The sequence below is a fragment of the Euprymna scolopes genome, chromosome 20, assembly GCF_053919585.1.
Source record: "Euprymna scolopes isolate OS-2025 chromosome 20, ASM5391958v1, whole genome shotgun sequence".
NCBI classification, from domain to species: Eukaryota; Metazoa; Mollusca; class Cephalopoda; order Sepiida; family Sepiolidae; genus Euprymna; species Euprymna scolopes.
The window spans coordinates 9002781-9028692 of record NC_136501.1 but is presented as its reverse complement, the minus strand read 5'-3'; the positions used below and the strand labels follow the sequence as shown (position 1 = coordinate 9028692).

The 25912-nt window shown below is 30.8% G+C and overlaps 1 protein-coding gene across 38 annotated transcripts in view; it reads right to left on the bottom strand.

Moving 5' to 3' along the window:
• LOC145241300 (neuron navigator 2-like) overlaps positions 1 to 25912 on the bottom strand; it is a 1908016-nt gene that overhangs the window by 149615 nt on the left and 1732489 nt on the right. For all 38 annotated transcript variants that reach the window (XM_080104060.1, XM_080104067.1, XM_080104051.1 and 35 more), the window contains one exon: positions 206 to 289. In XM_080104060.1, the coding sequence (XP_079960186.1) occupies positions 206 to 289 (84 nt within the window). The remainder of the gene's footprint in view (positions 1 to 205; positions 290 to 25912) is intronic.

Genomic DNA, 25912 nt, shown 5'->3' with positions numbered 1-25912 from the left:
AATAAAAACTAAAATCTTAGATTTAAAAAAAAAATCTGACCCCCACCCCACCGCCCCAAAAAAGGTTAGAAAAAGTTAAGATTTTAATAATTAAAAACAAAATAAACTGAGTGAAATTTTTTTTTCTTTTAGCAAATTATTTTTTGTTAATGCTAAACAAACAAGTTAGAACCCATTCATTAAGAACTAAAATGCCCTGCCTTACCTTTTGCTCAGCACTTGCAGTCAGTTGCTGAAGTCTATTTGTCATATTTGACAAACTCTGCTCAAAAGCAGCGACCACATGGGCCTGAAAGAAATGAAAAATAAATGTTCAGTGAATTGAATTAACAGAAGAATAAAACAAAGTGAAAAACAAATAATAACATAAAACATTTATAACATTTGAATTTCAAAACAGCTTTGTTGTTCCTATTTATTCGCACCTCACAAGAACAGAGTAAGACACAAAGTCGGTTTTTTAATGTGGAAAAAAAAAATCCAGCTTCCCAAAAAGAGGCAATCTGTATCAGAATAAAAATATGGAAGAATAAAATATTGAAGCTTCAAAAATTGGATGTGATCTCATTAGATGTAATTCATATATATATATATATATATATATATATATATATATATATATATATATATAGTACTATAATAATTCTCCAATTCCAAATATGAAGTTTTCTCAGTTGGTCATTTATTACTTTTCAAAAGGTATCCATTACGATATTGTTTTTTATTGCGACTAAAAAGTCTGCAAAATTATGTTATTGCTGCATATTTAGTCACATACTCATCAGATGTTTACCTTAAAAAAAACTTATAGAAACATCATTTTGGACAATTTACATGGTTTATGCAACTGACACGCATTGAGCTTGGACTTCTTTCAAAATTTATATTAAAAAAAAAATCTTTTTTATTAAAAAATCTTTATGAGAAAGATTTTTTAATCCATTATGATTGATATATACAAACTGAGTACGTTTCAAGTCAATAATCAACCTATATATATATATATATATATATATATATATATATATATATATATATATATATATATATATATAAATAATGCTACTTAAAAGGATTGTGTTTGTTTCAATATGCTATTACCATGGTTTCATGTGTTCTTGCCATCGTCATGATAGTGATAAGAATTTATGAACCCTTGATTATAACATGAAAACGCAATCTTTTAAAAGTACTATGTATATTACGACCAAACAAATAAGATAATACTGAATGTGCATGGCTGCAACAGACATGCTTCAGAGTACTACAATTGCTGAAATGCTCGATGACGTGCAGTAACAGTTAAATTTTCTTTTACTCAGTGAATTTGAAAAATCACAGAGCACAAAACAATGTAAAGAAAAGAAAATGGTCAAGTGATTTTTACGACCTTTTGACCAAATTGGAAAAAAAAAAAAAAGATATCAAAGGGAGGTAAATATCTGAAACCATTTTTTTTTTAAAACAAAGCGAGAAGTAATTAATTTTCGGTGCTTACGCATATTGGTGAAAACATTGTTACATACTTATCTGTCATGTTGAATTTAGTATAAGTTGAAAAAAAATTACAAAAAAAAAAAATGATCCAGTAGAAAAATAATTACAAATAAAAATAAAATTTATTGAGTTTTATTGTATGTTTTATGTCGAAGAATTGTGTGACCAATTCTGTATTACAAACCGACTTATCTTATTTCCCTTAAATTAAGGGTCCACCATTTTTAGACACAAAATCTCTTAATGCAATTTTGATAAAAAATACATTTAGCACAACTACTGGATCATTTTTCATAATTTTGGGAATTAATCCTGCATTTTGATGTAACACGTAAGTACGTAATAATGTTTTTACTAATCTACACAAGCACCAAACTTTCTTGCCGAATTTGCGTTTCCATGTGCTCTTCATATACACAATGGATTACATGTTTCAATGTTAATTTTCAGTGCACAAATATACAATGCCATCACTGTTGATATTAGAGCATCATCATCATCATTATCATCCTGTGAGTCATCATCCAATGAGTTTGAGGCGTCAATTTAGAAAAAAAAATGTTAGTTGGGATAAAACATGAGCAAATCATCAGGCAAAATTGACAAGTGTTCAGCACAATGAAATTGTAACTTGTGAAAACCATGGACATATTTTATATAACATTTACGAAGATATTTAACCCCCCCCCCCTGTCATTTCTCTAATACCAATAATTTCTCTAACTTCATATTTATATATTTTATTCAGGTAGTATTGATACAGTTTCTTATGTATTCCGGTGTTGTTTTTAAATATTGAACAAAAATATATATATATATTTCTTTTTTTAATTGTTTACTTGAGATAACTTATATCAACATCCTAAATGATTCATATTATTGTCTCTGTAATATATTTATGGACCTTTGGTGTATCTTAGTCTGTAATTAATACACTGAGTACGTTTCAAGTCACAACCCGTACAATATTTCTTTCTTTCAGAGACCATGCCGTTTTAAAATCATTTTTGAGGTCTTAATATTTTGGTGTCGTGTCTAGTCCGGCTATATTAAGGCCATAGTCACTTGGAACTATGACATAGCTTAGAAAAAAAAAATGTTGATGTAAGAAAGTTTACCATCGATCGAAACAGTCAATAAAAAGTTGATGCTTTTTTTAAAAAGATAAAAAATATGAGTGCATTAAAAAAAAAGAAGTTTTTTTTCCAGAAAATGCGATTGCAATTATAGAGAAAAATGTGGACATAATTAATCGGCAGAAGAGAAAAGTGGGTTCTTTAATAGAAACACTAAAAAAATTTATCCATTTGTTGCTTTTGTTTTTATCTCTTTATATTGAAGAGCACTTTCTCTTGGGCTTGATTATGAGAATTCCCATTGCAAGACTTCTACCGTTTCCTTCTAAAGAGAGTTCCTTTTTATCTCAATATTATTCAATTTTTATTCCTTCACTTCTAAATTACTCTTATTCCCTGAAGCACATGGAAAAAAAAAAAAAAAAAGAGCAATCCACACAAGAAAAGTTGCCAATGTGTCACAGAGTTATGACAATTGTTCCTGGTGAAGCACTTTACTTCTTCGTGCTTTAATCATTTGGGGAAAGAGGATTGAATTCAAAATCAGCAGTAATCCCTTTAGAATAGGCTGTGAAGAACTGGATAAGATTATTTATTAATAGCTGACTTTGTCCCTCTCACCATTATTTCATAAGTGAATTCTTCTTCACTACTTGAAGTCATTAAAACAAAACTAATTGATAAGAAAAAAAAAATGTTATTGCTACTTCAAATTTAAGCACCGTCACCCCATATATTTTAAAATACACGTTTTCTTTGTTTTTGTTTTGTTTTTTACTTGGTAGCTACCCCTGAAGACTGATCCAGACAGATCTGAAAGTACTCGGACACAAACCAAATATGGAAAATATATCGGTCAGTTCTAATGTGAAACCAAAAATCTAATAAGGAACTTGCAAGGGATCAAAAGAAAGATATTCAGATACAAATTGTTTGTAATATTTAATGAAATGTGTCTTAAAGAAAAAAATGCTGCCCACATATATATATATATATATATGTGAAAATATGTTTTTTCAATTATCTTTCACCTTTTATTGATAGCAATCTTTCAATTTATGAAGCTCAATGTAATTACAGAGCATATATAACAAATAAATGACTTGAAAATTAAAAGATGGCGTAATAAAAGGAAAAATTGTAATTTCTCTCACAATTTTTCGGATTTTGTAATCATGCATTTATTTTCTTTTAATGAATTGATAAGTTCTTTTTCTTCTGATGAGTTGAGGGCGAAATAAATTCACTGATTAATATAATAATTACATGAATGATTTTGCGCTACGAAACAGGTGCTGTCAAGAATTGTGCATGTCAACTTACTTAAAGGAATAAATTGTAAGATGGTCAACATCTTGAAATTTGGAATCCATTTCCTATTGAGAATAGAATATGTGCGTCTGATTACCAAGCGACTTCCATAAATGTATTGGATTACAGTAAATCATTGATTTGATTTCAATGCAATTCAGACGATGAGGCCTCACATCAATGAGGGGGTGGCGATATGTGGAAAAGCTGTTGAGAGGTAGGCCAGAAAATGGTGCTTTATTTTCTTCTGATGAGCCAACATTATCTGGAAACCTAAATGGAATACTCAAGTGAAAACAACTGATAAAGTTGATTAAATACAATTCTACAAAGTAAGCTGTTCTTCCAAACGACAATATCTTTTGTTGGTCGCTTGCTTCAATGTGAGTTTCTGCTACTGCATTATGGAAAACAAGATGACTCTCTAGAGGAAACACATGATTACAGCATGAACGTGTTACTTTGGAGTTTTTCTTTTTTCAGACAAATCGCTCTATCAAGTTTTACTAATCTATTCTACTATTTAAACTTACTATATATATATATATATATATATATATATATATATATATATATATATATATTCTAATTGCTTATCCACTGTGCATTTTATTTATTTATTTTTTTGAAACAAAGAAAAATTCGTGTGAATTAAAATATCTAAGACAGAAAAATCCTCTTTATTGAATTTGCACCTGTTTTATGACATTCAAGCAATTCTTAAGGAGTATTCCTTCCACTTAACTGCAAACATGGACGTAGATCCCTTTACCTCTATCACTGAGGGGAGCATGTTTAATTTTACAACAACAGAGATTGTGTTTCAATTGGTGAAAAAAGTTGCGATCGTGACACTTATATCAGACTTCATAAAGTTTACTCAACGTGTAAGATACAGCTGTTGTTAGGGTTTGAGTTTTATCATCATCCAATCATTCGAACGTACACATAGTAAGCTGCAAACGATGATTGACTTCACTTAAAAAAATAAGAAACATAAACTTTCAGAAAGAGAAATGGAGAAAGACATGGAGGAGATCAGTAAAAGATTAAAAAAACAAAAAAGCAAACGTAAAAAATTGAGAGAAAAGGAGTTTTTTTTTTTTTTTTTAAATATCAGTAAGAAAAAAAAATCTTAATAAAAAAAAGAAAGATAAAACAAGGGGAAAACTGCTCCCACCCCCCAAAAATCATGTTTCTGAATTCTTTTTAGATGAGTATTGATTATTCATATTATTTGGATTCTTTTGTACTGCTGTTCTAAACTTGAATGTTATTTTCACATTTCAGTTGATGTAACCTCCGACCTTCTTCAGATGTATTTTATTGAACTCGAGAATCCACAAGGACCTGTGGTGTAATGGATAAAGTACTTGGTTACATTCAGTTGTCAGTTTCAATCCTCAGTGCAGGCAATTTACTTAGGATTTCTACCCAGTCATGGCTGACAGAACGAGAGCATGCTAATCCTGTGGATTCAATAGTGTTCCATTCGAAATTTCATGCAGATTGCAAAGTTTGACAGAAATATTCCAGAATTCAACAAGATACACCTGAAGAAGGTTGAAGGTTACATCGACTGAAACGTTGTGAAAATAAAACAAGATCAGAACAGTAGTCCGAAGAATACGAATTTTCATCTTAAAAATTTCTGAAACACAAAAAACGAAAAAGAAAACAAAAACAGATTTGAATAAGGATAAAGGAAAGAAAATTTTGGAGGAGGGGGTGAATTGAAGAAAAAGGATCAGAAAGAGAAATGAAAGATTTGAAACGAAAGAATAAAAAAAATGAGTCTGATTGAAGGAGAATAATGAAAGATTGGCTGAAAGTGATGAAGAGGAACCAAATAAAAATCAAATTAAAAAAAAAAAGTATAGAAACAGCAAATGGGAAGAGATGAATAAAAAGCAAAAATAAATAAATTTGAAAGATAAGGTAAAAAGGTACACTGAATTAAGAGGTGGTAAAGTTTTGAAGCATTTGACCCTATGTTTATTTTTGTATTGAAAGCAAAGAGAAAACTGAGAAGAGAATATGTTAATTGGATAACCTCCCCCCTTTTTTACTACATTCCTTAGGAAAAAGAATTAAAAAAAAAAAATCTTGATTCTTTTCTTTGTTAGAAAGAATTATGAGAGATCAGTTACATTGGTAAATGCTACATAAAATATTCAAGAAGATGCATGCACATTTGACTGCATGGAAAAGGACCCGAATTAAAAACTTTTCAAACTCGCATGCGCTAACCAAGTGTTTATTCATTCCTTTTTTCTTCTCAAATCAAGCCTTATCACTTCTCTTCATTTTTTTTACCTTCAACTACGAACTGACTTAAGTTGTTCTACATCTACTAAGCCAAAGACTTTTATTCATTTTTTTTTCAACCCTCCGATACCATCAAAGTTTCTTGTTTTGCAAACATCTCCTTATACTGTCCAGATTTAATTTTTCACTGAGGTCCTCAGATCTAAGCCTTGTCTTTTAAACTCACACCATACATTCAATCTATGTTTCTCATATCCTTTCTCTCGATGCAATGTACATCCTTAACACTCACTGGCCAGGTTTAATTTCCATACATAAGCACACCGAGTTACACATGCGCGATAGACTCTTCTTTTTTGTTGACAGTGATAATGCTTTAATGTAATATAAAGTGCGCATATTTCCTCCATCGCAGCTGCGAAGAACTTAATCATCTGACGTGGCTATTACCACAACTAGGACTTTATCATCCCTCTTTCCTGAATCTGTTTATAAATAAATCAACCACAAAATTTTAATTTGTGGACGATTTAATTTTTTTTTAAATGTTTTCCCTATAGATCTGACAAATATCTTCAAAGTATGGTACCATGTTTTTGGATGTTAACGAGAGAGAGAGAGAGAGAGAGAGAGAGAGAGAGAGAGAGAGAGAGAGAGCGTTCTAGATTATAAAAAAGATAAAAATTACTACAGTTGAAAAGGATTTTTCTTCCTCTAATAACAGAACAGAATGCCACAGTTTGAATTATTTGCCAAAGAATAATTTATAATTTGCAAAAAAATAAAAAAATAAATAAATAAATAAATAAAATAAAATAAGGGATGAGCCCCTCAAAATGTCAAGAATGGAAGGATTGGTAGTTATCCACTCTCTGTGCTAACCCTTACTGGACCATTTGATCCAAGTTGTAGGCAAGATATTATTGGATAAGCCTATTAGATATGACGTCATATTAAACAGATTTATAACATTGATGTTCTAAATTCTATAAAAAATATATTTCAACAGCTTCAGTTTAAAAAAAATGTATTTAATAGATAAAAAAATGTTTTTAAACTTAATATTTCAAGGAGTTATTTTATAAACATCTTTTTTAATCATTATGTTATGATATAAAAATATTAGGTTGGTGCAAAAATAATGTCGTTTTTTTGACGTTCAACTTCCTGTCCAAAAACATTATTTTTGTACCAATCTAATAAATAGAATAAAACCTTAAAATTTAATTAAAAGTAATTCTAATTTACAAAGGTCGAACTTGTAATAAATGTCTATAGAATGATCGTAGAATTCTTGAAGTTCTCATGATGATAAAAGGTTATATATTTACTAGTGATGGGGGAATTCCAATAGTATTACCAATTCTATGCTACATTACGGATTTCGATTCTTTATCAATCTTTAAATATTTAACGACAGAGTTGTTATTTTTTCCTAATCATTGTAAAATCACATGTTAAATGTGCACATATTTTCTTAAACGTAAAAATACATTTGTGGGGGTTAGGTTATAGATTTTAGTTTAAAACAAAATCAAATAAAAAATAGACAATTAAAAGAATCGTTTTTGGCATCGGAAAATAAGCACAAAATTTTCCGATATTGATTACGATATCCCAAAAATTTCTGATTTTTCTGATTCTAGATTCTAATTCCAATTAAACACTTGTACCCCCTCGACGTAAATACCCCCGACAAACCCGACAAGCAGCAAAATCCCACCCCTTCACAGTTGAGATCCCTAGATGTAAGAGAGCCTTTCACTCCAGTAGTTTCTCTCCCAGAACCGTTAGACTTTGAAATTCCCTTCTAGGTTCCTGATTCCCCAACTGTACTGACATGCAGAAGTTCAAGTGTAATGTGAACCGACATCTTGCTGCCCAACTCCCCACATAGTACTCCTGTAGCTTATGTCCCTGATAGTAGCCCCCTACATACAAGTGGCAATGTGCCTTGTTTAGGGTGAAGATGTAATTAAAAAAAAAATTTTAAAAAAAGAAAAAAATCGTCCCAACACTAATATTTACCATATTCCTTTACTTGGAATAGCAAGTCAACCTTGAACGAAGTTTCCAAAATCCCTGCTCAAAGCGCTTACAAATAAAAGGTTACAATTTCCTTGATTTCCGTTCAATGTAGGTTTTTTTTCTTTTTCCTTTTTTTTTTTTAATCTTCCAATAAAGCAAACCTAAAAGGATATAAGTCAAGGTAGGAACAAGCCTCAAAGCTGAAAACTTAAAATGAAGGAATATAAGAAAGATATATTCTCATTTATTTTTCTTTTTGTATATTTTTATTTTAATTTTATTTTTAAGTTTTAATTAAATCTGATCAGGAAATTAAACTACAAGAACGATGGCGGTAAGATTTCTGATGGATTGCCAGCCATCTCCAAAATTGGATTTCTTAAGTTCAGTGTCAACATGAGCACCAATACAGAAGGGGAGGGGGGATTCTTTAGAATAAATTTTCTTCTGTTGTGTCAGTCTTATGTCATAAGCTGTTTATAATCATCAGCTTCATCATCATGAAGAAGGAAAACAAAAAAAAAATTACAAACAAATAGATGAAAACACAAAAGGGCTAAAAATAATTAAAAAAAAATATATAAATAAACTGAAATCAGTCTCTAAGGAGATTTCTAAAGGTATACAATGCAATAGTGGCGCAGTTGAAAAATACAGTTTTTCTTAAGTTTTGGAGGAAAACGCAACGATATAGTCAACTTTAGCTTATAAACTTTAATTCTAGCCAAAAAATGATTTTCAAATTGATACTTTGAAAGCTTCACAAAAAAAAAAAAAAAAAAAAAAAAAATTCACTTGTGAATTTCATACAGCTATGAAGAAATCTCTATAATAACCGTTTCGGTTTTAGTCAGGATTGTCTGCTCTTTATGACTTCAGGTTTCTGCTCTGCATACGGGACAACAGTAATAAGCAAGATAGGGTCCTTTCTGATTAATGATTATCTTGTGATCAGATAGCTTTTTCTCCATGTTAAGAATTGCTGTATTGTCCGCTTGATCATGTATAATTATCCAACGAAATGGACAGCAGAAACCGGAAGTTAAAAGAAGTAGACGTTCTTGACTATAAACACACACCCTATATATATATATATTATTTATTTGTTTTGTGATATGTTTTGAATGAATTCAATTATTTATACGAAAGTGCATTTTTACCTAAATGCAAGTTGGGAATAATTTTCTTTTACCAATTTAGTGCCCCCAAATGGGGAGCGACATATATATTGTTTAAAATATAAATATCCATTGACACGTGTTTCATCGTCTAGATTTAGCCACTCTGATGAGTCGTAGACAACGAAACATGTGTCAGTGGATAATTATATTTTAAACAATATATATATATATATATATATATATATATATATATTTATTTATTTGTAGTCATCGACATACAGTCCTGTTTCGTTATTACATTAGTTTACAATTACCTGTACCCACCCAGTGTTGCTCGGGAGTCTTTTTACTCTAATATTTGGTTAAATTTGTTTTTTGTTTTTAAAACTATGCCATTTTTGTTGCTTTTTTTTTGTTTTTACGTTATTTTCTTTTTAAATAGGATTTTCAAAGTAAAATTTAATTATCATATTGTTTCATCATTAGATTATTAATTGCATCAAATTGCTATAAAACTATAACTAATATTAAGATAATGTTTTCTTAATCTGTATTTATGAAATTATTGGATACAAATATCTTTATAATATTTCAATCTTTTAATACATGGAAATTTAGACTTTAAAAGCCAAAAAATGACTTTCTATTCAACAGTTTAAATTCTTCCAAATTCCTTTTAACTTTCAAAGAGTAACAAAAAGTAATTCATTTTTTTTTTTTACCCAGCTATTTGCAAATTATTAAAATAGCCGACTTGTTAATGAACAAACCGAAATGCATTCTTCTGGATTTGATTTCATGATTAAAATATTTTTAAATAAGGTTTTAAAAAGTTTGTTGTATTACGTTACGTTACTTCATATTTTATTTTAAAAAATAACAAAAGAAAATATGTGTAAGTCGCATAGAGACAAGAAACAAAGACGCGATCACACAAATTTAACAATATAGATAATCCTGCTTTAAATGTGGTAATTGGCAATAATCTGAGACAGTCCTATTCGGAAGCTCTGCCAAAATGATAATCTAAATTAAAATAACCAAAAAATGGGTTATTAAAAAGGATAAAATAAACTGAAAAATAGCAAAAGATAACTTATAAAAAAGTCAATAAATGTTTCTCTATTTTTAGCAGATAAAACTTAAGTAAGACTTAAAAAAAAAGAAAAAAGAAAAAGAAACTGTGACTTTTTTTTTCAAGTGTTGGCAGGTGAACAACTATGAGAGTAATGGCTTTTACTCATTCACCAGCAAAAGATTAAAAACAAACTTAATTTTATGAAACGAATATCAATTGAAAAAAAAAACAAAAACAAAAAAAAACCCTAAAAATAAAATAAATAAAAAATAATTGCATTTTTCAATTTTACTGACTTGAAAATAAATGCTATTAAAAAAAATAAAACAACCGCAATACATAAAAAAAATAAAATAAGAACGAATACTTTTTCACATTTATTCAATCTGAAAATGCTATTTCAAACTTAAGCATGACAGGTAAAAGAAAATACTATTTCGGGCTTGTGGATAACAGGATATCAAAAAATCATATCTAAAACTTCAGCATGACAGACCAACGAATATGCTGTTTCAGACTTTTAAAGATGATTGGATTCAGTCTGATGAAAATGTTTTTGTTTTTTTTTCAAACTAGAGCATTACAAGCTAATGAGAATACTATTTCAGATTTATGCATGACAAGATTTAAAAAATACTATTTAAAACTTAAGCACGATAGACGGATGGAAATGCTATTTAAAACTTTAGCCTAAGTGTCTTAGGAGTGACTTTAGAGTGCAAGGATTGGGTTTAATTTTCTTTCTTTTTTTTTTTTTTTGAGGGGGGAGGAGGAGGACTAGTTGATCAAAAGAAAGAGAAAGGGTTCAGGTAGTTTACACTTAATATCTGAATAACTGGAAACTGATCAGAGGTATTAGATGACGGGCAAAAAGCTAAAGAGCCCATTAACCATGGCTTGAGTGCTGGCAAGAGCCCTCCACCGATCCCTCACCAAAGTCTTCTAGACATTTCTCTAAGTCTGATTATGTCTCAAACTCAACAACCTTTACTTTCTCTTCCACTCATGTCTGCTAGACTTTTCAGTTTACTCTTTGTTTCTTGTCCAAGCCTGGCAAACTATTCAATGGATCTGTGTGTGTGTGTGTGTGTGTTTATGTGTATATGTGCGTGCACACTTTAACATTCTTTGTTCTTCAACTCCCTTAATTTTTCTTTCTATAGTTTTAGAGTTGAAGTACTTTGAGAAAATTATCTTTTAAAAATCACTAACAAAAAAGACTACATTTTTCTTCTTCCTTTCTTTCTTTGTCTTTTCTTCTTTCTTCTTCATTATTATTATTATTATTATTATTATTATTAATAAACTGAACTTTGAGGTTGCATAGTTGGGTCTAATAGATACTGTCATGGCAGATGTAATCGGCAATACTAAGTTCAAATCACATTGGACCTATGTTTGCCATTGAGGCAACAATACTGTTGGGAAAGTTATAAATCTGCAATTTCTCTCTTCAGCTATGGGTAAAGTAGCAGTTTTTGTTCAATCAATATTTTGCAGAGAATCATTTACTATATCTATTTTGTCATTAAGCAACTCCAAAATGGGTTTGTGAAAAAAGCAAATGTATTGATATATGAAAATATAACAATATTATATTGTCGGTGATGGATGGAAGATGCACACACAGGAATTCAATGGGTCGATTCTTCTCTGGCACAAATAATCAATCAACAATAATGATGCTAGGTTTTTGCATTTCTTGCAAGAAGGCATTGACGTTCTTCTATATACAGTGCCTAGTATTTCTAAATGATTACCCATCTGGTACCGACCTGGTTCAATGTGGCTTAACTTTGGCGATATAATGAGAACCGGTATGTACACCATGATTATGCAGTATATATTTTACTTGGAAGCTGGAACATCAGTTATCACACCATTACATTATATATATATATATATATATATATATATATATATATATATATATATATATATACTCTTTATTTGTTTTTACATAAGCAGTAATATGTTGCTACAAAGTCATGAGCATGTTTCGGTCAGCTAGTTACCAGTAACTAAAAACATCTTCAAGCGATACAGCATATACGAAAGCAAAGTTTGCAACGAAAATATCAGATCTTCCTCATCATAAGGAGTTAATATCAGGAGGTTCCGTCAAATATTGTGAAAAATAAGATTTGGTTGGATGTAAATAAGACCCAATAAGGGTGCGGATATTGTAATGAATTTTAGTTGGAGTGACGGAATGCAATACTTTTGTTAAAGTTAACTAAACAATTTTGAAAATGGTGTTTATTATGTTTTGCATCCAAGACAAAAAGAATTCTAATTCTGAGTATTTCCCCTTAAATTCACCTCAAAAGCGAAGAAAAGAAAATAGCTAAGATCGGAATGTTTTTACTATTGTTACCATCGTGTAAACACAAAGGGAAAACAAAATAAATACATGAATGCAACTCTGTGTGAGGCAAACTGTGGACACGTTACAAGAACCTATCAAAAACAACTCGGAATGGAAGAGATGATTTAATTCCAAGATCGGGAAAAAGGAGAGAAACGAGAAAACAAGTCTTCACCTTGACAGGATTAGGGGGAAAATAATGACTAAAGAGTACAATTATGTGTTTATAGAAAAAAGAACAAAGCTTTTCCACGCTGTTCACATATCGTCTTAACAGATGTGAAGATGAAAAAATAAACAGTTAGCAATAAACATTAACTTGCAAAACCTTTATTCCAGAGTTGCTTCCCCCTTACTCGTCTCCTTTTCGAAAATGTGCCTTTCCAGCTGAGTTTGTTTATTATTTGTAATATGGGGAGGGAGAATTTTTTTCTCCTTTTTTTTTTTTTTTTTTTTTTTTTTTTTTTTTTTTTTTTAAGGATTTAGTCAAAAATAGGAAAGCTGCAGTTCATCTCTCTGTTTATTGGTTATTCTTGACACACTCTGTTTATCAGTTTCCTTAGTCTAGCACAAGCATTGAACTTACTATCTTCACTTAACAAAAACTAATACTTTGACAGATTGACATGTCTCACCTGGTGGTTGGAATGGGTTCAATTCAGAAAAGCCCAATATAAGCTCATGATATTTCTAATTCAATTTAGGACTTTTCTGCCCGCTAGTTAACTTAGACTTCCGGTTGACTGGAGAGCATCAAATTAAATTTCAGCATAAATAACATGAAACTATTATCTCCCATCCCTTAAAAAGCAATATACAAACCATAACATGAAACCTAAAAGAAGTTGGTCTATACCACGGCTTCCCAAAGTGAGCTCCGGAAGCCTTTTCTTAAAGAGGACTAAATTCTTTATATGGAAAAATTAAATGGCTGCAGAGATTTAATTATTGATCCTTTTAACTGGAAAGAGATATGATACACAATTACAGATGTAAAGCGTTTCAGGATGGTTTATGAAAAAGTCAATAAATTAATAAAAATGCAACAACTTTTGATTAATCGAAAACAAAACAAACAAAAAAAAACGATTGTAAACACGAAAATATAGTAAAATCACAAACAGGAACAACTAATAAATAAGTATAAGTTAAAATTTAAAATTAATGTTTTTCATATTTATTTTAGAAATTATTTTGTTAGTGCTCCATGAAAAACCTTTGCCCTGCTCAGGAGCTCCACGGTATCCTGAAGTTTGGGAAACCCTGGTCTATACAACAGAATATAAGGACGATGATGAAAAAAATCGAATACTCTCTTGGAAAGCTTTGCCATATGATTGAAAACTGAACTCCTGGTCAGAGGATGGTTATTCTATTGTGTCAACACATGAATGGATTAGAAGGTTAGTTTGAAGTATTTGCTAAAGATATCTTCAAAGCTGTATTTTTTGATAGGGAAACTTTGACATCCTCTTGTATACAGCACCTGATATTCACAACTGATCACCCATTTGGTAGTGACCAGTTTCATTATTGCTTAATCTTAGTGATCTAACGAGAAATGGTGTGTTAACATGATTATATAACAGATATATATTTATTTATTTCTTAGAATTCAAGATGGTTTCATATATATAATTACAAAGATGAATATTATCTTCAAATTACTACCTATCCAAATAATAGAAAGCTTAATATACTAGATGGAACGATTAAAAAAAAAAACGAAAAACTGATGGTGACAATAAAAATTGAATAAACTACAATATTTATTAATCTATCAAAAATTCAAACAAGGAATTATAATAAAGAAAAAAAACACCTTTAACCTATAGATTTTCAAAGATACACTAATGAATAAGTTGTACTTGCTTCTGTTTATTAAATCAACAAAGAAATTGGGTGTGTTCTTGTGAAAGCAGACAACCAACCTAACAAAAATAGCATTTCTTAAATTATGGAGACATTGATATGCAAACATTTCTAGAAGTTATTCTATACAAACAGACGAACCAGCCAATCATTTTACATCTTTATTGATTGAAACCAAGAAGAACTCAAAACTAAAGCATGACTGAGACCCTCTCCATTCTCCAAGATAGAATTCAAAGATCATCCAAGATTAAAAACTAATTCTGACATAATACCAATAATTCTATTTTTAATCATATTCGTTCATTTAATGTTGAATGATTTATTTCTGCAACAAAAAGCAGATACATATTGACTTAACGATACTTCGATTTCTTGCGGTCAGTGGGCAGTGGTCATTACTGGTCAAATGAGGTTGTGGTGAACTATGGCCAAATTCAAATCCAATCGAATCTATTTGCACTCAATTACTTACTATTGTTAAAATGTATGAACTTACAATTCCCTATAAATGAGGGGCATTTCAAAAGTAATGCCTCCTATTTTTTTTTCACCCAAAAAGATCAAAAGAGATTGCAAATTGTATTGTTATGATGACTGAATTCATGCATTCATGACCTGAAAGTTTCATCTCTTTATTGCAAATATTGACGGTGTGAGATTCTAAAAAAAGGCAATCCCTGTTATGGACGTATGTCAGAAGCAAAGATGCATTATTAAATTCCTGGCAAAAGTGCACTGAGAATGGTGGTGATTATGTAGAAAAATAAATTCTGGTGTGCAAAAGCTCACTTGTTTTGATAGTATAATTCCCGTTTTCATAGTTCTTTAACTTTTTAAGTTTAAAAAAAAAAAAGAGGTTACTTTTGGAATAACCCTAGTACACACTTATGGCTACAATAGTGACTTGAGTTTAACTAATTGCATACAATTATTCATTGACAATAGATGTTGTGCTTTGTTATTAAATGACTCTAAAAAGGAGGTCGATATGCCGTAAAAATCTATCCTTTATCTTTAGCATTCTTTGTTTATTCTTTTATTTGTTTAACTTGATTTTTGCAGGCGAAAAAAATGACATTAGAAATAAAAAAAAAACTCATGAAATAATAAATTTGAAAGTCACAAAGAAAAAAAATGTAGGACTTATAAGAAACAAAGTTAAAAACAAGTTCATCCAAATTTCTTTGCAAGTTTCGGGTCTCATCTTAAAAAAAAAAAAAAAAAAAAAAAAAAAAGAAAGAATTTACTCAATATAGTTTGCTTTGTTTGTTTTTTTTTCTTCTCTCCATCAAGACTGATTAGATATTTGAAAAAGTGGGTAAAAATATCTGAAGAAAAAAAAAAAAATGAATACTGTCAAGAAGTTCTCATAAAAAGAAAGAACGGATATTCTTTAAGATGCATCCATTCGATCTTTGGGTTTCACAATAAAAAACCTATTTCAGCATAAATGTGACAGACGACTGTACCTCTTAAGAAGTGCAGATGTATATAAAAAAAAACTTACTTCAAAGTGAAACGTGACAGACCAAAGAGAATGCTATTATAAATTTAAGCGTGACAGACACAACTTTTAATAAAGATGCATGAATGTATCTAAGATGTGTTCATCCAATTTGTGTGCTTACTTATGAATATACTAAGTCAAACGTAAGTGTGACAGACCAACGGATGGCTAGATCAATCTTCTTATTGAAATGTGCCGTCTGTCTAAGAAAAACAAAAAAACTGCACATCATTTACAAAGGATAAAAAACGCTTAGAGAGAGTAATTGAATTAAAACTGGGAAAAAAAATAATCAGTTACAAAGCAGTGAAAAAGTGAGATTTTATAGTAAGTACAATACATTCATCAACTTAGCAGCAATCACATACATACACACACAGGAAGTGACGAAAAGTGAGAAAAAAGAAAAAAAAAAGAGCAGTTCTCTCGGAAGAATGGCATAAAAAAAGGAAGTGAATAAAACTGTTAAGAGAAAAGTTTAGCAGTCAAGTTAATTTACTATCTCTATGAATTGGGGCAATAATTAAGACAACAAAAGTCTAATAAAGTTTGCATCAGTCGCGTGGAATGAGAAGGAACCGTCGTAATATGTTAGCCAATACAAATGGAATTTGTATTGTTACGTGTTGGTCAAAAGAAGAAATGGTTATGTGGTTTTTTTTTTTTTTCCCAATTTAGATTTTTATGAATATTTCTAAAAGAATCTGTTGTTTTTGTTTGTTTGTTTGTTTTGTTTTTTTGTTTAATTCTGTGACAGACAAGAACGGCGATTTGCAATTAAACTGTCAAAGAATATCTGCTCCAAAATGCAGTTTTCGAGAAAGATTGATTTGTTTAAAAACTTAAATAAATACAAAAAATTCACAAGTTTTTGTTTTTAAATAGAAAGCGGGGTTCTATTTAAAACCTTCACGATGGTCTTTTATTGCATGTAATATTGTAATAAAATGCTGTTAAAATAAGGATAGAATAAAACAGCTACTAGGCATAAGGAGTCGTAATGTGGGCTATATTTAGTTTAATTGAATTTATGTAAAGTTAATAAAAAGGGGTGGAGCCTTTCATGAAAATTAAAAACTAAGACAAATTGCATTAAAAATAAAAAAAAAGATTGTAGAATGTTAATCTTTGCAGTAAATCTGATGAAATCCTTCTTGCAATGAATCAAGAACATTTCTTTTTTTTTTTTCTGTTTAACTTACTTGCCATAAGTATATTTTATATGACTACTAGGCTCTATGTGTTGAGCACTGTTTATATATTTGCATATTCAGGGTTCACCCATAAACTGATTAAGTGAGCATTATGAATTATGAAACACAGCTGCTAGCAGTAAGGGTGGGTAATGTGGACTATATTTACTTGGGTTTAGTTTTATGCAATGAGGATAAAAGAGGAGTGGGAGCTCTTTGTGAAAATTCAGATACCAATTTTTGTGAAATGTCAACAAATGGTAGGTGCTCCGACGAACTACAAGCCCTTGTACTCCCCTCAATGTAAATATCCCCAACAAACCTAACAAGCAACAAAATCCCACCCCCACACAGAAGAGATCCCCAGAGGCCAGAAAACCTTCTACTCTAAAAGCTTCTTACCTAGGACTACTATACTTTAGAATTTCCTTCCAGGTTCCTGTTTCTCTGACTGTACTGACATGCAGAAGTTCAAGTGTAATGCAAACAGACATCTTGCTACTCAACTCCTTACATAGAATTCCTGCAAATTATGTCCCAGATAGGCCTGTACATCAAAGTGGCACTGTGTCTTGTTTTGGGTGAAAATTCAATTAAAAAAAAAAAAGTATCAGACATCTATTAATAATTTTTTCCAAAATTTCAGTTACTTTGGAATATTAAAATATATCGAATTTTCATGAATTTCAATTTCTTCTTAAGATTCCTTAAATTTTAGACGTTTTCTAGAATCCAAATAATACACTTTGAAAAGTGCCAAATACAATTTTTTAACGTCAAACTGCTCCAAACAAAGGCCAAATTTGCAAAATTGGCTTAAAAAAGGACAATATTGCAATCCTGGACAAGAATATGAGAATCATCTCCCTTTGAAGTAGCCTCATTTTCGAATATCATTATAATAATATATAACTATTATTGTAATGGTGGGAGAAAATAACTTTTAATTTTGACATGCAGTGGTTCCGCACCAAAGTAAAAAGTCAGTGAAACATTATGTAAAAGAAAGAGAACACTAAAAAAAAAAAAAAAAACAGGGCCAAAAACAAGAACATTGTCTGCCAAGAGGTGCTGGGCTTAAGGAGTAAAAAAAATTGTCTCTTACAATGTTATTTTATTATTTGTATTGAACTATGTAGCACAATATTACTTTCTGATTATTTATTAGTACTTATTAATTTATCTCATTTCGGTCAGTTTGATATTTAAAATACAATGGAAACTATTTTCATAGAAATGTTAATAAACTCATTACCTTTGCATGTTAATAGTTTTTCTGTTAAAAAACTATTTTTTTTATCCAGAAATTATGAAAACAATTAATTAAATATATATCTCATTCCGTGAAATTTCGATGAGTCTTGCTAGTTATTATTATTATTAAGTTGTACCTAACATCTTGTACTGAGCGAAAATTTGTCAGCCATTAAAAATGCAGACTTAGTTGAACTTGTATCTTACAACACTAAATGTGGTGGTGGTTGTAAAGATGGTGTGCTGCCACAAATATCACCTGTCCTAATTGGAATCAATAAATCTATTAGTAAAGGTGTATTCTTAAAACGGCCTTTAACAATTTTGAATGCAATGATGCATTCACAAGAGAATTCAATTTTAAAGAAAGCATATTGCAATGTGTGTTTGTCGAATCAAAGCTTTCTTGAGTCAAAAAGCTTTTACTTAATAATTTAATCCGTATCATCGTAATCTTGAAAACCTTATAAAAGCAACAAACAAACTCAGCATTTTGAACACGTTTGTGTAGCTTTTTAATAGCGAAGGTAGAGAAACGCATTATCACCTCAAACATTGGAGATAAAATAAAAAAAAAAAAAAGAAAAAGATAATGGCACAACGTTATAAGATAAGAGAATGTTGCAAATATGAGAAGCTTAAACGGATTACTTGATAGCCGTGAGGCAATGGAGAAGTAATCAGAAAAAAAACATCTTTATAAAACTATATTGAGCAAAGATGAAAACATAATCTTCTATCATTATGCTTCTTTTTTTTTTTTTTTAAAGAAGATAATATTAAGTGGCAGAGATTCAATCTAGTCCCCCCCTCCCAGCATTCACAGCAAACACTCGTTTAACTAAAATCACTATCAACAATTTACCACCACTCTCCATCTGTGCCTAAATCTAAACACAAATTTCATGAACAAAGGTTATTTCCTAGAACTGACCCCCCCCCCTGTGGAACTCTATACCATGGGTCTGCTTTCCAGCTGACTACATAATCATTTTAAAATCCAAGGTAAACAATTTTTTGTTGAGCTGTCCTCTTAAATAATCAAATTCTTCCTAATTTTCACCTCTACCGATCACTATGCCATTGTTTCACTTATTAAACCTTATCTCGTAAAAAAAAAAAAAAACAAAAAAAAACAGAAAAATCTTTTCTTTTTCTTTTTTTTTTTTAATTAATGAAACCAATATGGATGAAATCATCCTTACTTACCCTATGCAATTCCAGAACGCTCCCTAATGCATTTGGAGATCTTGTTAGACACCAGGGTCATTTTTTTAATGTGGAGAAAGGAACAAAAAATAAAAATTGTCTCAGTCGTGAAGGATTTCTTCCCCCATTAACGGAGAACAAAAAAAAGAGAAGATACTACACTTTAATTTTGGCCCGAAGGCCAAAAAATCTCTTATCGTATGCATTTGGAGTTAATAGAATTGGTTCGGTTGTAAAAGCTAATGGATTTTTTTTTATTATTGTTGTTGTTTTTTCCCCTCTCACTTTTTGTTAATTTAAAATTGTTAATCTTATGGTTTATAATGGAGTAACAACTGAATTAGTCTTGTAGATTACATAAGTATTTTTTCCAGATGCAGTAATATTTAAAAGAAAAAAAAATGTAAATCTCTGAATCTTGTTAGCTGAGCTCATATTACAACCTCAACCCATTTTGTACCATAAAGACTGGGAGAAGAATTCCATGCTAAAGCATCTACAACATAATTTCGATTGAATTTAATTATATTAAAACCTAAATACATAATCTAATTTTATTTCTCAGATTTTTACGATTTTTATTTTTTTTTCATTATTTGATATTGAAAATCCATTTTTATATCCCCCCCCCCAAAAAAAAACTAAATGGACAAATAAGTTAATAAAATTATAAAGGAAACAGATTTTAATTTCATTGACATAAAGGTGGCAGTTAAAGTACACTGATAGACTAAAAACATAAATCCTCTGATAAATCTTAGTTGAAAAAGATTTTTAAAAGAGCTACGAAGACGGGAGTGCCACCATTAAAATGAGCGACCTTTTATGCTCCCAAATTTATTTCTCTACATAGTCAACACCATTCTCAACACACTTTTGCCAGGAATTAAATAATGCATCTCTGCATCTGGTGCGCGTCCATGACAGGAATTGCCTTTTTTTTTAGAAAGATGAAACTTTCAGGTCATTAATGCCTAAGTTCAGTTATCATAACAATGCAATTTGTAATCCCCTATTATCCATTTAAGTGGAATAAAAAAAAACAAAAAAACAATAGGAGGCATTACATTCGGAACACCTTTCGTAATAACAGGAATTTTCCAATCTTGTGACAAGATTTTCTTCTTGGATAAAACCGTTTTCTCCTAAAAAGAAATGAAAACTGAACCATAAAATTCGAAATGCTGTGACATTTTTGCTTCGACTGAATTAAATCATGTGCGAAAATGTAAGGATGCAAACCAGCCACTTTGTCGGTCATACTGTTCGTGTTTAATGGGTCAGCCCATTTTCAAAACATTGTATTCCACATGCCATCTACCCCCCCCCTCGCAACTTCTTTAATCTTATTGGCAACTGGCAGAAACAGTAGCCAATGAGTCACTACTCTTTTATGGTTGAGTTTCAGTTTAGAAGTGGCATCGATTTTAGCTTTGTTCTTAATTTGTTTAAAAAAGAAAAAAAAAAAGAAAAGAAAAAACACTATTGATTGAAAATTGTATCCAAAATACTTTTTTTTTTTTCAATTATTAATTTTGGAAAGAAAGGAGGGTGGGGGCAATCGGCTATTATATGTTCACCATAATGGACACTTACATCTAACTGGTGTAATATTATTGCATGTCAGTATTGAAAGATTTAAAAATTATAAGATCATTCGTAACTGGTTGTGCCAAGACTTGTTTGTACTTTGTTGAACATCTCTCTCTCTCTCTCTCTCTCTCTCTCTTTTCCATTTCTCTAAATCATTATTATCCAGAAATCTTTCTCTCATAATCTATACCATGTATACATATATATATAATATTATAAGGCGATATAACATATTGTACAGAAAATTTCAGTATTTACTTCAACAGTGCTTAATGTGAGTAGAGCTGACTAAAATATGAAAATATATTAATGTCAATTAAGCTACTCAGATAAATTCGCGTTTCATACTCATAGAGAATTGTCAGATTAAGTGCACTTAGTCTGTAAGTTAATTTCCATAAATATATTTTAATCCTTCTCTCTCTCTCTCTCTCTCTCTCTATATATATATATATATATATATATATATCGAGAAATGCATAATTCTGATGCATATATATATACACACATAAATTGTTCTAGAATTTTCTTGCTATTCATTGTATTTTTAACTTTTTTTTACTTGAAAGTCACCACTTATCAAGGCCCGAAAGCCACTCAAGGTATAAGGATTAATGATAATAAACTGGTAGTATATTAATCATTTATGGCGTATTTGATTATTCATGGAGACGGCTTAACAAGAACTTGTTTACATTGGATTTGAAGACTACTATGTTGTATTCAACTGGAAAGCAGGCCAGCAGAACAGTATTCAACAGACGGGCAGTTCTGAGAAAGAAGCTTTGTTCATGGAATCTGTAGTTAGATTTAGGCACAGATAGAAAGTGGGGGAAATCGTTTATAGTGGTCGTAGCTAGTCGAGTGTTTTTTTTTTTTTTTGTGAAAGTTTGGTAAAGGGGAACCACAGGTTGGAGTTCAGTCAAGAACTTGCCATGAAAATAACGATAGAGCAAAGACAGGTTCACAACGTCTCTTCTGTGGGAAAGAGGTTGCAGGGAAAAGAAAAAGGCATCACCTACTAGATAATAAAGCCTGTTCTGAACTTTCCCAAGACTGGATAGGGTGCGCCCATCAATTCCATATGGAATACAAATGGTCATGATGTTATTTTATTGTTAATCTGGTGTCAACCCACCTAATCGCCTCCTTGTGACGATTAAGAAATTATGTATAAATAAACTTGATATCATTTCAGAAACGATCGTACACAATTATAAGTTGCTATTATTTTGATTTCTTGGAATATATGTAAATGAGCTTGTGTTAATTTCTTAATTCCAATTAACTCCTATTTATTATATATATCGTCTAAAGAAAAGTGAAAAAATGTAAAAAAAAAACAAAACAAAACAAAAAAACTAAAAACAAAGAATACGGTTTAAATTCCAAGAAAAAACCCCAAATTTAACCTATCGCAGACTTAGCACCAACATAATCCGACTTCTAAAAAGTTTATAATTACAAATGGGAATTCAGTTATATAAAGATGAAAAAAAAAAAAAGCCTTACCTAAAATTGTTAAAAAGAAATAGACTAAGCACTTGCATAAGTCGATTTCTTAAAAGTCCTCAATTATAAAAAGAAAATTTAACTATATAAGGATGAAAAAATAAAACCTTCACTAAAATTTTGTAAATAGAAAACGGGGATCCTCAGCTTATATATATATATATATATATATATATATATATATCGTAATTTATAAAATATATATGGCGATTAAGCTACACTGAATATTCCATGTTTCATCCACTATAGGATTCGTCAGGCTTATGCGCGAATTCTGTGGTTGTTTCTCGTTTTTATATATATGTTGAGGATTTTAGTTAGCCAATCAGCTTTCTAGTATCCACCGCGCCTCTTCCTATTATATATATATAAACCTGTGTAAGGTCTGAGGGAAAGAACTCCAGCAAAGTGCTTAATTATAAAGAAAATATCAATATAATATTTATATTTGTGTTAAACAATACCAGGAATAAACATCTGTACGATCAAATGTTTCAAAAATGGAGTCCTATATTTATCAATAAAACTTAATGTCTCAAAAATAAAATAATAAAAAAAACTAGTTGCTAGAATTACATGCCTACGTTTGATAGACGCATGATTTGCATAAAAAGGATTATTTCTACAATTTTAATGTTGAGTCATCTTCCCTAATGTTTATAATTGTTTGAACTGCCCGAGTGGATATCAATCTCCAGTAGAATCACATCGGCTTGTTATCACACTAAGTATAATTTGAGCCGAAAGCAATAAAAGGGTTTAGTTGCTGATGAGTCAATCAAAAATGATATTAAAAACGGCTCTGATCTTTGTGTGCATATATTAAGAACATGGCCACTCACTGACTCATGGCAGCGTGGGTCAGTCCATCCGCAAACATCTATAAAAGCATGAAATTGCTTACTGAACAAAATCAGAACCAACGAAGGAGATCTTGATAAAATATTCATAAGTTTGTTGATGAGATCTGGATCTTAATAGATGATGTGCTGACATGATTAAAGTCTTATCTTCAAATCATTATGTTATATACTCCCACAATGAGTATTATGTTATATACTCCCACAATGAGTTTTATGTTGTTTGCCTCTCACATTTTTATCAGACAGGTGACCAAAACTCATGAAAGAAGGATAAGGAAGAGAATTTTCCTTAATTTAAAAAAAATGTTATTTACTTAATCAAGGATCTACTACATTATCTAAGAGTTGCTTCTGGTTATCTTCAGGGCACGCACGAAAAGTCTACATCAGGGTTCGTACAGATTTTCCATGTCCATTTTCAAGAACTTTTCAAAGTTTGTCAAGGCAATAACAGTTACTTTGCAACCTACCTGCATTATTTTTTGGTGTCTCAAATGCTTTTTATTTCCTCTCAAATATTAACTTTCTTTACGGCTTTTAATTTTCAACTAAGATGGCTGCCGTCATGTTCATTTTCTTAGATGGCCTAATTTTAAATTATAACATTTTGGGGTGGACGTTGTCACCATTGGAGAGTCCCGTCTGTGTAAAGAAAGTATTTATTTATTTTTTTTTACATAGGCATAGCCACTTATCTAGGCCAGAAACCACTCGAGGATAATGGCTAAGAGTGTACAGTAGTCAATTGGACAATCGTTAGTAATGGAAGTTCGGTAAATTTGTTAACTTAAGTGGAACGGTTCATCAAGAACTTGTTTACATTGGACTTGAAGACAACCATATTGGAGTCAGCTGGAAAACAGGAAAACGGAAGACAATTCCACAGGCCGTGCAGTTCTAAGAAAGAAGCTTTGATCATGGAATCTACGTTCAGGTTTAGGCACAGATAAAGAGTGGAGGGAATTATTGATAGTGTTTTCAGCTAGACGAGTGTTTCTTATGAAAGATTGGTGAGGGAGGGGCCATAGATTGAAGCTCAGTCGAGCACTTACCATGAAAATAACGATAAAGCAGAAACAAACTCGCAACATCTCTTCTGTGAGATAGAGGTTGCAGGGAAGAGAAAAGGACATCTCCTACTAGGCTACAAAGTCTATTTTGAACTCTATCAAGGCAGGACAAGTCCTTTCTAGCAGCTCCCGCCCACATGTGGCAGCAGTACTCCATCCTTGGACGTACCTGGCTCTTATATAGATTGAGAATTGCATCAGCAGTGAGATATCTACTGGATCGATAGAAGGATCCCACCATTTTTCCAGCGGCCTTGTAGATTTGATGTACACGTTCCATTAAAGATCAGGAGTAAAGATCAAGCCCAGACCGTGGGAGGAGTAATTTTATTTATGGCGGCTGCCACTATTCTTCCTCTCCTTATGCCATACCCCCCCCCAATTAAATTATAAATGAGAACAAAAACAGACAGAAATTTGAATCTTTATCACAAAACTACTAAGGTAGTTCCGTGATAAAGGGACGTAACTCTTGTATGCAATTTCAGAGCAATGTATTTCGATTATATTTTCAATATTTAAAAAAAAATTTTTAATTAATCTAAAAACATACTTTATTAGTATTTATTTCGATTTTATTTTTAATATTTCGACACAAATTTTTACTAGCGATAAAAAATACAAGTTTCAAAGCCTTTTGAAGAAATTTTCAAGACATTTCCCATATTTTTAAGGATTTTTAAAGATAATAGAAATAAGACCTTTTCAAGTCAAAATTCAAGGATTTTTCACGTATGTACAAACCCTGTAAATGCCTTGCTCTGCACTTTAAATGCAACCTTTCTCTTTTAAATGCTGATTTGCAACTCATTTCAAATGTTTCTATCAAAGTCACATGACCAAATTCAACCAATGAGACATCTATCTTCAATCAAGGTCACATGACCAAATTCAACCAATGAGACATCTATCTCCAGCTAAATTTATAGTGAATCTTGTCAGTTATATTTAAGTAACCTTAATCGAAATAATCCAAAAGTAAAATGATACTACATAATGTGTAACAATAAGAGAACTTCAAGTTATGACCACGACCAGACTTTCACCTACTGACATCCTAAGCTCTTTGTGGAAACTCTATACGCTGTT